Source organism: Sminthopsis crassicaudata, chromosome 1 (genome assembly GCF_048593235.1).
Source record: "Sminthopsis crassicaudata isolate SCR6 chromosome 1, ASM4859323v1, whole genome shotgun sequence".
In the NCBI taxonomy this organism is placed as follows: Eukaryota; Metazoa; Chordata; class Mammalia; order Dasyuromorphia; family Dasyuridae; genus Sminthopsis; species Sminthopsis crassicaudata.
The window spans coordinates 233,557,205-233,574,299 of record NC_133617.1 but is presented as its reverse complement, the minus strand read 5'-3'; the positions used below and the strand labels follow the sequence as shown (position 1 = coordinate 233,574,299).

Sequence of the window (17,095 nt, the reverse complement as noted above, 5' to 3'; positions counted from 1 at the left end):
ATAAAGCCCGCCAAAAATCTGGCCTTCAAGGAATTAACCTGAGCTCCGCCCATTGCTTCTTCAAGCAGATAAAAACAGCAAAGCTAGAATCATCTTGGGGGGTCAGAGATTTGAAAGATGCCAGCCAAGATGTTTCCATCAGAGATTCTCTGTCCCCGCCGCTTTCGGCATATATCTTCCTCTATCTAATGCCTTTACTAACCAGACCTTAACCTTGCTTCCAAACCTGGCAATAAACATCTTTTTACCCATCTAGGTTTACGGCCTGTAAATTCATTTGCAGGGGACTCTCATCGCCACTAGACCTGATTTAACTTTGTATCCTTGCGCCGAATCCTAAGGGGGTTGCAGGGGAGCTCTATGTGACTCCCTGTACCCCGAATCCTGCCACTAGACCTCACTTAATCTTATTGAGAATTCTAATTGACACTGCTCACTGCATTTGAATACTGAAATAAGGAAATATCAATGCAAACAATTTAAATAAAATACTGGCAAGGAGATTACAGCAATATATTACAAAAATGATATACTATTGATGAGGTAAATGGAACCTCAAAATGATGAGGTAACTTGAACCAAATCATGAGGTAAATACCTAATGAGAAGTTATCATTGTTTTAGGACCTTTAGCATCTATTCTACTCTCTAATGTCTCATTATATAACATGCTAGTGACTCAGGGCTCTCAAGTTAATTTAGTAGAAGATAATTTCTGGTCAATCTTTTCAAGCAAGAAAGCCTTTTGAGTATGGATGTGATAACAAAAAGTATGTCTAGTGCTTAAAAGGCTCATCACCAAAAAGATGGCCATTAATATATTAATTAATTGTTAATTAATATATTAATTAATATTAATTAATTAATGATATTTATTTTTCCATTCAAAACAACTTATGAAGCAAGTTAAAAAAGACTTTATTCAAGTACAGAGAGGTAAAAATATATTGCTAAAAAAAATATATTGCTAAAGGGAATAATACCCTTAAGCCAAAGAAATAAAAGATTCCTTATGAGTTAAACAAAACATATTCTGGATGAAACATTCCAAGATTTTTCAAGAGCAAGACATTTTGAAAAAAACTTCCTTACCTTCCCTCTTCTTCCATTTCCACCATCTTGATCTTCCCATTGCCAATCTACCCCTCGAACCACTCTGGCACCTGCAAAGATTCCTCTGGCTGTAATTTTCTTTGATTTTCGACGAGATTCTAAAAGTACCCTAAAGATAAAAATATTTAGTGGATATGATTAATTCAATAAAAAAGAGATCTAATTGGTTCTTTAAAACAATATGAATATGAGTAAGTCATTTAAAATATAAGTGATGTTAAAGATAAATTATATACTGAAGATCTGAAAATATCCTCTCACTAGATTTTTTTTGTCAAAACAGAACATAGGGGGAATAGTAAAACAGCATGTTTTACCACCAAGAAATACTCTGTAATTACAGAATTTCAGATAAGAAAGCCCTCAAAAATTAAAACTGTAGCCAGGCAGCTAGCTAGATGGTGCAGTGAATTATAGCACTGGTCCTAGACTCAAGAAAACACGAGTTCAATTATGACTTTAGACACTAGCTGTGAAACCTTGGCAAATCATTTATCCCTGAATGCCTCATCCCACAAAAAAAAAAAAAAAAAAAAAAAAAAAAAAATTTAAACTGAAGGGAACTAGTTCAGTTTTTTGCATATGTTTTTTCTCAACACATAGCCCAAAAGATATTTTCACACCAATACATAGTAGATTTTCATAAGGAGCCAATCAAAGCCAGGGCCCAGTGACAGGATGATGAAAATAGAATCATAGGATCAGGCATAAGAATAGGCCTCTGCTAGGGAGAAATACGACCACCTCCTCCTCCCCGGCCCCAACACTCTAAGATTCCTTGAGTAAAGGGAAAAGTAGGAAGCAGAATTCTAGCCTCGCTTGATTTGGGAAGAAATTGGAAAGGCAGACCAAGTTGAAAAGTACAGTACACTGTCCTCTCTAAGTATAAACAGGTACCTATGATAGCAAGGGAACTATATATAACAGATTGTCCAGAAAGGGAGAGATATTTCACCAGAACAAAGTCAATCTCTCAGAACCACCTGTCCAGATGGGGTGGAAAAGGTGCATTTCATACAAGGCAGGGCAGATCATGAGACCAAGGGTTTATGGGGAGATGTTTACAAGGTAGTTTCTATAAGTTCCTTCCAAATCCAAAAATCTGTGATAAGGCATTTGGATTCCCATTTGACTCTACCTCAGCTCAATTCAATTTCACTAAAAATTGAGTGAGCCTTGGATCTTAGTTTCCTTTATTGTAGAGGGAAGGCAATGAACGAATGACCTCTTAAGGTCTTTTGCAGATCTAACAATAATTTGGAAGATGTTAGCATCAAGCCCTCTTCCAGCCCCACTCCCCAAAAGGAACCATCTGTTTGCTATGATTTTTTTTTTCTCAATTTCTACCCTTCTAGCAAGTTTCTAGAATGCCAAAAATGAAATTACTGACCTTAGCACCTAGGTAACAAAATAATTAGTTAAAAATAGTAAGCTATAAGCAGGCTGATTTCCTGAGAATAGGGGTATAATCTTCTCAGAAGCAGTTCCCAGGGACTCTTTTAAGTCCCTTTCACAGCAGGCTCCATTCCTTATTTAACCAAGAGTACCTTTTCCTGATATTTGTCCCATAATTTAAGGTACTTTTCTCCCTCTGGCCCTGCTCCCCCACCACCGTACTCCCCAAAAAGTATTCCTTGTTTATTTCTCTAACAAAGGCCAGAGAAAACCTAGCCAATAAAAATAAAGAAAAACATGTCCTCTTTAAAAAAATACTATTTTTTATGATTACTGATAAATTTAATATAGTAAAATTAATAATAAATTAATTATTATTAATAAATTAATAACCAATAATAAAATTTTACATTTTAAAAAAAGATGACAGAATTCATACCTAGTGGAAGAGTTTAATGTTTTAAAATTTGCTTTCAAAAGGAATTAAAGGATTTCCTTCAGTGGTTAGTACCTGAATACATTAAAATAATTTAATTCACCAATGTTACTTTTCAGAAATTGAACACACAGTGAGGTAAACCAGTAATGAGTAACTAGTAATTATGTAAACTGTATCTCTCCTTCAATCCAACATCATATAATTGTAGTTTCCATTTATCAGACAGAACATTTCACGGAACTATCCTTGAACCTGTGATTTCATCAGTGCAAGTGTTCCTTCCACAGATGGTGATTTCAATCCAATTAAACCCCCTTAACCAATGTTACTCTTGTTCAGAGTTTGGTGCAGAAATATACCAAATTTAACAGGAAAAAAAAAGCAAGCAAGAAGAATAGGAAGAGAATAAATTTAAGAGAGAGGTTAAAACTAGTTAAGAAAAAGATACAAACAAACCAAATTTTAGCTTTGGAGATTGAACTCTAAAAGGAAGATTTTAAGAAAGGGGAAAAAAAAAGCAAAGGTATCCATCAATGGGAATAGCTGAACAAATTAAATTATAATTGAAATAGAGTATTATTGAACCATAAGAAAGTAAATGACTTCAGAAAATCTTAGGCTTCATATATGAACCAAAGAAAAATCAAGAAAACAATTTTTACAGCAAAACAAATCTGAAAGACTTAAAATCAAAAGTTGGGCTTGGAAGAGCAGAATCAAAGAACATTGTGCACAGCAACAACAAGATTATGTGATGATCAACTGTGATGGATGCGGCTCTTCTCAACAATGTGGTGATTCAAAACAATTCCAATAGACTTGGGATGAAAAATGCCATACATATCCAGTGAGAGAACTATGGAAAGTGAGCATGGATTGAAGCACAGTATTTTCATATTTTGTTTGTTTTTTTCTTTCTCATGGTTTTTTTTTTTTTCCTTTTTGGTCTGATTTCTCTTATACAACATGACAAATATGGAAATATATTTAAAAGAATTGCACCTTGGGGAGGGAGAAAAAATTTTAAATACAAAGATTTAAAAAATGAATGTCCAAAACTATCTTTGCATGTATTTAGAAAATAAAATACTACTGAAAAATTTTTAAATGGGCTTAGAAAAAGAAAACTAGCTAATGTAATGCCAAAAATGAAAAAAAAAAAAAAAAAAAGGAAGAATAATGAAACACTTTAAGGCAAAGAAGAAAAGACGTTCTCAAGGAAGCACAGATAAGAACTTTGAAAAGTCACGTATTATTGATGTTACATACCTTTTTAAAATTTATTATTTTTTTAAAATTCTGAACCTAAAAAATAAAATAAGTATTTCTATAACAAACCAGAATCTAAACAAAGAGGGTTGCACATGAGAATGCGAATATTTATAATTTATCAGTTCTTTCACTGTATGCAGATAGCATATTCCTTCATACATCCTCTGTAGTTCATTTGGGTATTTATAATAGTAAAAATGATTTAGTCAATCAGAATTGTTTTTGTTTAAGTACTGCTATTACTATATAAAACATTTTCTTGGTTAAGTCTTTCCATTCCCCAATTCACAAGCATCCCAACAATTTTCAGTTTTTCACCATCACAAAGAAAACTATTTTATTTTATGATTATAATTACATATTTTAGAATATATAAATTACTTTTCTTTTCCCTAATCATCTTAGGAAATAGATCTAATAGAGATAATTGCTGGATCAAAGGGTTTAACTAGTTTTATAACAATTTGGGCATATTCCATATTGCTCTCCAAAATGGTTGGATTACTTCACAATTCCACAAACAGTGAATTAATGTCCCAATTTTTCCACATCCTTCCCAACATTTGTCACTTTCCTGTTCTATGAGTTACCCAAACTGACAAGGGTAAAATGATATCTCAAGATTATTTCAATTTATATTTCTCTAATCAATGATGATTTAGAGCATTTTTTTCAAATTACTACTAAAATGCTTTGGTGTCTTCAATAAAAATTATTTGCCATATCCTTGACCAGTTATCAACTGGGGAATAACTCGTACTCTTATATATTTGGCAAAGTTCTTTATATAGCTGAAATATGAGAAACTGTGTAAGATTTTTCTCCTCAATTTTCTGCTTTCCTTCTGATCTTAAATTAGTTTTATTTGTCTATATCTTTTTTTATTTATAAGTTGTTCACCTATTCATAAATCTACTAAAGATCATGTTCCATGTTCTCCTAATTTACTGGCAATAACTTTATATGTAGTTCATATATACATTTTTACTTTACCTTAACAAATAGTATAAGATATTGGTCTATGCCAAATTTCTGTCAGAATGCTCTGCAGTTTTCCCAACAATTTTTATTAAATAATAATTTTTGTCCCCAAAACATATCTTACAATTTGTCAAACACAAGGTTATTATAGATTTGCTGTTGTAAATTGCATGTCTATTCTGTTCTGCTGATGCTCTATAATTTAAGACCTGGTACTATTAAACTCCTCCAGTTACATTTTTTTAAATTAGGTCCTTTTATGTTCTTGACATTTTCTTCCTCCAAATGAATTTTATTATTATTTCTTCTCATTCAGTAAAATAAAATTTTGACAATTTAATTGGAATGACATTGAATGTATAGATTTAGTTAAATGTCATCATTTTTATTCTCCACCATGCCCTTTTATTGCTTTATACATTTAAAAAACTTTTTCATTTCCCTAGATGTTTATGTTGTTCCCACTTTAACACTAATCTGATGAGAGTACTTTCAGTCCTCCACCTGTTTCCTTTGTACAAGATAATTATTCCTTTTTAACTTTTCCTACCCAATTTGCTTACTTAGAATCATCCAATCATAATCAACTCAGTTACAACCTTTCTTCCAAAATATCCAAGTAATAAATTATAGTCTTAAGAAAGGAGTAACATTTTCACATATAAGAAGTAAACGGGTTGACCTTAATGAGTTCCTTATAATAACTGGTCTTTAATGTTTACCTGATTGTAGCGCCACAGTTTTGTTTGTAATACTTTCTCCTTAACCTAGGAACTTTGAAACTTGGCTATATTATTCCTGTAAATTTTCATCATGAGATCTATTTCAAGTAGTGATCAGTGGATTTTTTTCTTTTATCTACTTTACCCTCTTCTTATAAAACTTAAGGGCAATTTTATTTCATAATTTCTGGCAATATTTGTCAACAGGTAATCAAAACTTATATGAAATAGGCTTATTATAAGAAAAAAATGAACATGAATGTCAAAAGAGTTCACAATTACATTCAGAAATCTGCATTTTTATAACAGGACCTGTAACCTCAGACACTTCTCTCTAACCCTAACACAAGCCCTAAGCACATTGCCCAGCAAATGCTCCTTCTCCGTCCCCTAACAGCTGCAAATTTAGCTCAATTCTCCACTCTACATAACTTTAAATCAGGGACTCCAATCTCCTGCAAAAACCCCACCCAATAGGGTCACTTTCCCTCTAATTCCTTTGTTACTGCACTCACTGGGTATGTGCTAGCTCCTTTGTGCCCACAGCCCAGGATGGCATCTGGTAGCACAGCTATTACCTGGCATTTGGAATCCACAGTCGATCTTTCAATCAAATCCTACGCAGCTATCAGACCCCAACATTGTCCAGGAGAGGCGAAAATTCCTGAGGCCCTGGCTATTTCAAGATCTACCTGCCCCCAGAGTTTGTTGTTAATTGATACAACAAAGTCATTGTAGAGGTGTTGGCACTTCTCTAGAGCAGTCAGAATCTTTCTTGAGGTCTTCTCAAGTAATCTCAGGAAGACAAATACTTTACTCTGACTTTTGTTTATTTTTGCCACTCTACATTTTATGATCTTCTGTTTTGTTTGTGGAGGAAAGCTAAAAAACCTAGAATTTTCTGATCTACTTTTCCATTTTAAAAGCTTGTCCCTAGTTAACATTAGGTCAAATCTAATTAAGAAATATGGTGTGGCAAATAACATCATACATTTGAATTAAAAATTGAAATTCATAAGTATTTGTAGGTTTGCCATGGCTAGACAGACATATTTAAGCAAAAAAATCTAAGATACAAATTTCAGCAAATTTAGTGCAAGTAAACAATGTGAAAGGGCATCCTAAAGCTAACCCAAATTTAGGTTTGAACTGTGCATACCCCTAGATCTAGCAGTATCTCTACTGGGTCCATATCTCAAAGAGATCATAAGAAAGGGGAAAAGATCCACATGTGCAAAAATGTTTGTAGTACCCCTTTTTGTAGTGGCAAGAACTGGAAACTGAGTGGATGTCCCTTAGTGGAGGAATGACTGAATAAGTTATGGCATATGAGTGTTATGGAATATTATTGGTGTATAAGATATGATCAGCAGGAAGGTTTCAGAAAGGACAGAGAGGCTTAAATGAACATCTGATGCTAAATGAAATGAGCAGAACCAAGAAAACATCGTGCACAGCAACAACAAGATTATGAGATAATCAACTGTTGGAAGTGGCTCTTTTCACCAATGAGGTGATTCAGGCCAATTCAAACAGTCTTGTGATGCAGAGCAATCTGCATCTAGAGAGAGAACTATGGGGACTGAATGTGAATCACAACATAGCATTTATGTTTCTTTTGTTGTTATATGTCTGCTTTTTTTTCCTTTCTCATTTTTCCCCCTTTTTGATCTGATTTTTCTTGTGCAGCATGATAAATATAGAAATGTTTAGAAGAATCGTACATGTTTAACCTATATTGGGTTAAAGAGAGAGAAAGGAAAGAAGGGAAGGAGAAAAATTTGGAATACAAGATTTTGCAGGGGTGAAATATTGGGAAATCTTTGCATATATTTTGAAAATAAAAAGCTATTGTCAAAATAAAAAAAAAGTTAGGTTTCATTAAAAAAAGATTAATGTTCAAGATTACAGAAAGAGAATGAAAAAAATGTCCTAATACTTTCTTGGTTTGTTGAATTGTTTTTCAATCGTGTCCAACATTTCATGTTTTCTTGTGGGGTTTTCTTGACAAAGATACTAAAGTGGTTGCCATTTCCTTCTCTAAATGACTTTACAGATGAGGAACTAAAGCAAACAGAGTGAAGTGACTTTCCCTTTATAAGGCTAGTTAAGAGTCTGAGGCCAGATTTGAACTCATGAAGATGAGACTGCCTAATGCTTTCTATTCATTTTACCATCTTACTAGCTTAGCTGCCTTTCTAATAATTAGAGCTGTCCAAATGTGGAATGGCCTGTTTGGGTATACTTAGGTTCTTCCTCACATACTAGGCAAAAGTTAGATGAACATTTATCACATATGTTAGAAAATGTATTCTTATTTCAGCTGTGAATTTTGAGGCTCCTTTTAATTTTGAGATTCAGTGATTTTTCTCTCTACCATTCTAGCAAACCTTATCCAAAATTACACTAGAAACTTATTAATAATAAGAGTTCATGATTTTTCTAATGTCATTTATAAGACTAAATACATTCTCAATATACAAGTAACTTATGTGTGTAAAATTAAGATTTACTTCCTACCTTTCACTTCCTGGTGTGGTAATTCTGTAAAAACGATGCCTTAAGTGATGTTTGTCTCCATGATAACAAACTGTGCATAAATCATAATTTGTACACTCAGCACACTTCCATCGGATACCAATGATTGGTTGTTGGCGACAAGTATCACACATGGTTCCATCATGCTTGATGCCTATTTTTAAAAAGACACATACTTACATTTTTAAAAGTTTTATAATGCATACTTATTACTCGATGAACACTACTGAGAACAAGGGAAACAAAAGATATCTAAAGAATTTGTAACAAATTATATGGGTAAATAAGAGTGTTTATTCTCCTTAAAAATAAAATATTAATAAAATTCCATTATTTTAATTAATATATACCACAATATTGTATTCCTTTTTACCTCACAAACTAAAAGATGCTATTGTTCATCACTTTTCCCCTCATCTATACAAAACTGACCTAATGTGGCAGTTTCATTTAGAGTAGGAGTGGGGAACCTTTTTTCTGCCAAGGCCCATTGTGATATTAATAACATCATTCATGGGCCATATAAAATTATTAGAATTCAAAGCAGTGGGAAGTTGTAGTTGCCTGTGATTCTGTCCAAGCAGAACATAGAAGACTCCCCCCATCCCTAATTTAGAGAAATAAAGAAGACAAAAAACCATTTTAACCAAAAAAAAAAAAAAAAAAAAAAAGTATTTGAATACTTGAATCCTCTCTTGTTATTTCAATTAGTGTTCAATTATGATAAGTATGGAGGCCTACTCCAAAAAAGATGAAAAGAAAAAGATTTAAGGGTAGTTATGCATCGATATAATGAAAGAACCAAAGAATAATATATAATATTCTAAAGAAAAACAACTCTGAAAGATGAAAATTCTGACCAATGCAATGATTAACCACAATTAAAAATGATATTACAAAGATAGCACTCATTTTGATGAACTCAAGAATATAGTAAGACTTGTTTTTTTACACAGCCAAAGTACAAATTTGTCTTTGATTATGCAAATGTTTTGAGGCTTTGACATTTGGGTGGAAAAGGACAATGACTGGAAGAGAGAAAAGAAATTTTAAAAAAGGTTAATGAAGGGAAAGGAAGAGATTATTATGTCTTTTCTTCACAGAAGAGAATAGAGAAAGATCAGAAAGAATTGACAAGTAGCAGAGCTTTGAAAGCAACAGGTTAATTTGTTTTAGTTTAAAAAAGAATATATATAATAGAGATCTACAGTTTCATACAAAATATATGTATATGGAAATGCCCTTTTTTTGTGTGTTTAATATCAAAATAGATACAAATCTTTTTTTTAAAGTACAAAAATCGGTAGAGATCTTTAAAGTTTATGGAGAACAGATAAAATGGCAGAGAGGCCAGGGAGTTTCCCAGGGGGGAAAGGGAGGGGAACATTAAATCAAGCCTTTAAAGGCTTGATTTAGGAAAGGAGCAACAGAACCCACAAAAAAAAAACAAAAAAAAAAAAAAAAACACAGAGTTAAACAATTTCTCACCTTAAGATAATTGAAAATGAATTCAGAAAAGCTCTCTCTCACTTGGATAAAGGGGAGCACAGCCCCAAAGCACATAGTATACAAGCAAGACAGTGGGAGATTCTTACTACAACACAACCAACCAGGATCTCTTTGTCCTGGGCTTAGCAGGTTAGTGGCACAGGGGGCCAGCTAAGAGGCCTCTAGGTCTAGCATAGAGGGTAAATGCTAGCCTGGAACCTCAGCACAACAGGTACAACTAGGTCAGGGCACTCAGTAATTACACCCCTAGTTCCTAGCATAAGTTTGGACAGTGCCCCCATCCCCAGAAACAGAACTCAACTTCTAAAAATGACCAAAAAAACCCCCAAAAGGAACCCTAACCATAGAAGAAGAGAACAACAATGTCAAAAGCCCTATATGTGAAGCCTCCCTCCAAAGGGAATATAAATTGGTCTCAAGCTCAAAAGCTCTTTAAAGAGCTCAAAAAGGATTTTAAAAATCAAGAGAGGTAGAAGAAAAATTGGGAAAAGAAATTAGAATTATGTAGAAGAATTAAGAAAAAAGAGCCAGTGGTTTAGAAAAGAAAGCTCAAAAAATTGACTAAAGAAAACAACTCCTTAAAAAATAAAATTAGTCAAATTTGGGGAGGCGGAGTGGGAATCTATGATGAAAACCTCCTTTAAAAGTAGAATTGTCCAAATGGAAAAAGAGGTACAAAAGCTAACTGGAGAAAATGATTCCTTAAAAATTAGAATTAGGCAAGTGGAAGCTAATGACTATGAGGCATCAAGAATCAGTGAAACAAAACCAAAAGAATGGGGAAAAAAAAAAAGGCAAGAGAATGTAAAAAAACACTGGAAAAATAACTGATAATTGAGTTTTACTATTTTGTCTCTAAACTATGTATAGCTGGAGGCTCACAGAGCAAACCTACAGACAGCTTTTTTTAGAGATCAAGTAGCAGTTTAATTAATCAGTTTTGAAGTGAAGAATATAACTTGCAAAAGGGAAGCTGGGCAGGAAACCTCCTCCTGCTACAGGAAAGGTAGAGGTTTTATATATAAATCATAAATGGGAAGGCAGGGAGAAGTAGATTCCCATGACAAACTCATGTATGCAGGACAATAAGGGTGAATAAGGGTGCCCTCTAATCCAGTAGAAGCAATTCATAAATGATTGTTTCAAATCATGGGGATTGTTATTTAATGAGGGGACAAGACCCAGAATTTTGATAGAAACAGGTTCCACAGTCTTTGATTCACTTAATACATACAGGACAATGTTGTGAAGCATTGATGGATCAGAGCTAGGCGGTGCAGTGGATACCAGCTCTGAAGTCAGGAGGACCAGAGTTTAAATCTGGTCTCAGACATTTAACTCTTCCTATTTGTGTGATCCTGGGCAAGTCACTTAACCCTAATTGCCTCAGCAAAAAGGAGGAAAAAAAAAAAAAAAAAAAAAAAAAAAGATGGATTACTTCAAGACTCCTAAACCAGAAAAGGCTTCTCTGAGAGATCCAAATTATTAGTATATTCATTACACATATCATCTTGATTATCATAAAAATTATTATTTTTCTACAACAGATGACCTGGAAAAATAAATATAGGAGAGAGAATTTAAGAATTATTGAAGTACCATGATAAAAAAAGAAGAAAAAAAAAAAAAACACCTGGACAACATTTTCAAGAAATTATCAAGGAAAATTGTCCTGATAACCTAGAACCAGAGAGAAAATTGTCACTGAAAAAATCCACTCATCACTTCTTGAGATTCTTATGTGAAAATTCCAAGAAATATTGTAGCCAAATTCCAAAACTATCAGGTCAAGGAGAAAATGCTGCAAGCAGCCAAAAAGAAACAATTTAAATATCAAGGAGCTACAATTAAGATTACACAAGCTTTCCCTTCCACAGTAAATGATCAGAGGACTTGGAAAATGATATTTCTTCCAGAAGGCAGAGGATAGAATACAACCAAGAAAAATTGAGCATACTCTTTCTGGAGGAAAAATTAACATTCAATAAAAGACAAGGCTTTCAAACTTTCCTGATGAAAAGACTAAAGCTGAACAGAAAATATGATCTTCAAATACTCAAGACTTAAAACTTAAAAAAAGCATAAAAGGTAAACAGGAAATAATAAAGCACGTTATTCAATAAGATTAAACTGTGTACATTTCTACATGTGAATATATTTTATAATTCTTGAGATTGTATCACTATTAAGGCAGGTAGTAGTTTACAGAAACAGAGGGTGCGGATGTATTAAGTTGACTTTAACATGATTTTTTAAAAAATTAGGATTGTAACAGGGGCATAGAAAAGGGGAGGCTGATTAGGTTAATTACATCATATGAAGAGGTGCAAAAAAACTACCATAGGAGAAAGAAAGAAGGGATGGAAGAACTATTGTTTGAACCTTGCTCTTAAACCTTGGCTTTAATAACACATTCAATTGGACATAGAAATTTATCTTATACTATAGGTAAAGTAGAAAGGGAAAGGGAAAGAAAGAAAAGGAAGGGGCTAAAAGAAGAGAGGGAAGAAGTGAGGGAAGTGTATAGAAGGGAGGGCAGATTGAGGAAGGCGAGATTAAGGGAAAAAAAACCACTGGGGAGGAGGGATAGGGTGAAATTTATAATTAATTATGAATATATAATAAATAACATACTCATCACAAATAAATAAATAATGAAATTATAAGCAAAAGGAAAAATAGGATAGAGGGAAATACAGTCACTAATCATAACTGTGATTGTGAATGGCATAAACTCTCCCTTAAAATGGAAGCAGAATGGATTAAAAAACAATCCTACAATATGTTGTGTACAAGAAACACATCTAAAGCATAGAGATACACACATATTAAAGGTAAAAGACTGAAGCAGAATGTATTACGCTCCATCTGAATTTTTTTTTTTTTTAAAAAAAGGCAGGGTAAAATACTGGCCTCAAACAAATCAAAAGCAAAAAGGTCTAATTAAAAGTTAAGGAAGGAAATACATCATACTAAAAAGGTACTATAGATAATGAAGCAATATCAATATATATTCATCAAGTCATATAACATCCAAATTCTTAGAGAGTCATAGGAAAGTCTCAAGTGAGTCATAGGAAAAAATAGCAAAACTTCTTTCATAACTCCTTTCACAACTATGTAAACCTAATCACAAAATAAAAGAAGTTAAGGAAATGAAGAGAATCTTAGAAAAGTTAGATATGATAGACTTCTGGAAAAAACTAAGTGGGGACAGAAAAGAATATACCTTTTTCTCAGTGGTACATGGCACCTACACAAAAATGGAGCGTATATTAGGGCATAAAAACAAATGCAGAAAAGCAGAAATATTTAATGCAACCTTTTCGGATGATATCACAATGCAATAAAAATTACATTATAAAGGACCGTGAAAAAATAGACTAAAAATTAATTGAAAACTAATCTGATCCTGAACAATGAATAGGTCAAATAACAAATCATAAAAAGAATCAAAAATTTCATCTGACAATAATGAGACAAAATGGAAGTTTTTATATTTGCAGTTAAAGCTGTTCTTAGGGAAAATTAACTCTAAATGCTTACATGAATAAAACAGAAAGAGCAAATCAATGAATTGGGCACGAAAATAAAAAATCTAGAAAAAGAACAATTTAAACTCCCCCCAATTAAATAGCAAATTAGAAATTCTAAACATCAAAGGAGAAATTAATAAAACTGAAAGAACACAAGTAAATAAAACTAAGAACTTTTTTGGGGGGAGGGGGAACAATAAACTAGATAAAACTTTTAGTTACACTGATTTAAAAAGAAAAGAAAAGAAAAGAAAAACAAATTATCAGTATCAAAATTGAAAAGAATGAACTCGCCACAATGAAGAGGAAATTAAAGAAATAATTAGGAGCTATTCTGCCCAACTGTATGCCAATAAACTTAACATCTAAGTGAAATGGATGAATATTTACAAAAATATACATTTCTCAGATTAATAGAAACAGAAACAAAAGTATTTTAAATAACCCCATTGGGGAGGGGGGGGGAAATTGAACACAAGCTATCAAAGAACTCCCTCGGGAAAAAAATCTACAAGGCCAGATGGATTTACAAGTGAATTTCATCAAACTTTAAAGAACAATTAATTCCAATACTATATAAATTATTTGGGAAAATGGGGAAGGAATCCTACCAAATTCTTTTTATGACACAAAATATGGTGTAGATAACTAAACAATCAAAATGGAAAGAAAATTATAGACCAACTTCCCTAATATATTGATGCAAAAATGTGAAATAAAATAATAGCCAAGAGATTATAGCAATTTATCACAAGAATATACTATGCCCAAGTGGGCTCTACACCAGAAATATAGGAATGGTTCAATATTAGGAAAACTATATTGGAAAACATAGGAATCAATATTAGAAAAACTATATTGGAAAACAAATAATTGACCATTTCACTAACAAAATCAACAAAAAGAAATTAAATAATTATCTCGATACAGAAAAAGCTTTTGACAAAATACAAGACCCATTCTTAATTTAAAAAAAAAAAAAAAACACTAGAGAACATAAGAACTAATGGAGTTTCTCTTAAAATAACAAGCAATATGTATCAAACTATCAGCAAGCATTATATGTAATAAGGATAAATTAGGAAGCATTCTTGATAACATCAGGAATTAAAAAAGGATAGCCATTATTTACTATTACCTATTTACTATTACAAGTATATTTCTAGGATATATACTAGAAATGCTAACTTCAGCAATAAGAGAAGAAAAAGAAATCTGAAGCAATTAGAATAAGCAATGAGGAAAAAAAAACCTATCACTCTTTATAGATGGAATAGAGAATTCTATGTTCAACTTCTTGAAACAATTGCTTTAGCAAAGTTGCAGGATATCAAATAAACCATATTTATTTTATTTTATATTATTTTTATGCCCATATAAATCAATTAATTTTATAATTATAAATTTTTTGACAGTATATATGCATGAGTAATTTTTTTTATAACATCCCTTGTATTCATTTTTCCAAATTTTCCCCTCCCTCCCTCTACTCCCTCCCCTAGATGACAGGCAATCCCATACATTTTACATGTGTTACAGTATAACCTAGATACAATATATGTGTGTAAATCCAATTTTCTTGTTGCAGGTTAAGTATTGGACTCCGAAGGTATAAGTAACCTGGGTAGATAGACAATAGTGCTAACAGTTTACATTCAATTCCCAGTGTTCCTTCTCTGGGTGTAGTTGTTTCTGTCCATCATTGATCTACTGGAAGTGAGTTGGATCTTCTTTATGTTGAAGATATCCACTTCCATCAGAATATATCTTCATACAGTATTGCTGTTGCAGTGTATAGTGATCTTCTGGTTCTGCTCATTTCACTCAGCATCAGTTCATCAACATCATTTTTAGATATTACTAACAAAACCCAGCAGCAAGAGATATAAAGAGAAATTCCATTTAAAAATAACTATGGACAACATGGGAGTTTATCTGTTAAGACAAATTCAGGAACTAAATGAACACAATTACAAAATACTTTTCACATAAATAAAATCAGATTTCAACAACTGGAAAAATATAAATTATTCAAAGATAGACCAAGCTAATATAATTCTACCTAAATTAATTTTTTTCAGTATCAGACCAAATTGCCAAAAAGTTATTTTGTAGAGCTAGAAAAAAAAAATAACAAAATTCATCTGGAAAAACCAAAGGTCAAGAATTTCAAGAGAAGAAAGAGGTAAAAAAGAAATGTAGAGGTAGATGGCCTAGCCACACCTGATCTAAAACTATATTATAAAGCAGCAATCATCAAAACTATTTTGTACTGCTAAGAAACAGAGTGATGGTAGAACAGGCAAGATTCAAAAGACACAGTAGAAATAACTATAGCAATCTACTATTCGATAAACCCAAAGACTGCAGCTTCTGTCATAGTACAGGAGACACTAGGCATAAACTACACTACATACACAAACTACATACAGTCAAAATGGGTATGGGTGATTTAGAGATAAAGGGTGGAATCATAAGTAAAGTAGGAGAGCAAGGAATCATTTATCTGTCAGAATTATGGAGAAGGGAAGAATTTATGACCAAACAAGTGATAGAGAACATTTTGAAATACAAAATGGATAATTTTGATTACACTAAATTAAAAAGGTTTTGCACAAACAAAAGTAATGCCATGAAGATTAAAAGGAAAGCAGAAAACTGGAAAACTAATTTTTACAGTCAATGTTTTTGATAAAGGCCTCATTTCTCAAACATATAGAAAATTGGATCAAACTTTAATACAAGATATTCCCCAAATGATAAATGGTCAAAGGATATGAAAGTTTTCTGACAAAATTTTCAGATGAAGAAATTAAAAGGTATCCATACTCAGAGGAAATTAAATTATTATTGATTAGAGAAATGCAAAAAAAAAACTGAGTTAATACTTCACTTATCAAATATGCTAATATGACAGAAAAAGAAAATGATAAATGTTGGAGAACTAGTGGGAAAGGTGGAACATTTTGCTTTGTTGGTGGAGTTATTCAATCATTCCAGGGAAATTCAGAACCATGCCCAAAAGGCAATCAAACCGTGCATACCCATTTATCTATCAATACCACTAGTTTGGATTGACTATAGCCCAAAGATGTAAAAAAGGTTAAAGGACTCCCATCCATGCACAAAAATGCTCGCAGTCGCTCTTTTTATAATGGCAAAAAATTAGAAATTGTGGGGATGTCCATCTACTGGGGAATGACTGAAAAAATTACAATATATAAATAAATAGAATACTATTGGTCTATAAGAAATAATGAACAGGCAGATTTCAGAAAAACCTGAAAACACTTTAAAAGTGAGCAGAACCATGAGAAAATAGTAACAGCAACATTATATGATGATCAACTATGATAGACTTTGCTCTTCTCAGCAATACAATGATCCAAGACAATTCCAAAAGATTCATGATGAAAAATGCTATATACATCCAGAGAAAGAACCAATAGCCTAAATAAAATCAAAGCATACTATTTCACTTTTGTTTACATTTTCTTTTCTTGTGGTTTTTGCCTTTTGTTTTGATTCCTCCTTCACAACATGAAAAACAGAAATGTTTATCATGATCATACAAGCATAATCTATATCAG

At 32.5% G+C, this 17,095-nt stretch overlaps 1 protein-coding gene across 1 annotated transcript in view; it reads right to left on the bottom strand.

Annotated features, from left to right (window-relative positions):
• MIB1 (MIB E3 ubiquitin protein ligase 1) overlaps positions 1-17,095 on the bottom strand; it is a 152,708-nt gene that overhangs the window by 115,385 nt on the left and 20,228 nt on the right. Inside the window, exons 2-3 of the mRNA XM_074276439.1 lie at positions 8,443-8,614; positions 1,093-1,222 (exon numbers count right to left, since the gene is read on the bottom strand). Of these exons, the coding sequence (XP_074132540.1) occupies positions 1,093-1,222; positions 8,443-8,614 (302 nt within the window). The remainder of the gene's footprint in view (positions 1-1,092; positions 1,223-8,442; positions 8,615-17,095) is intronic.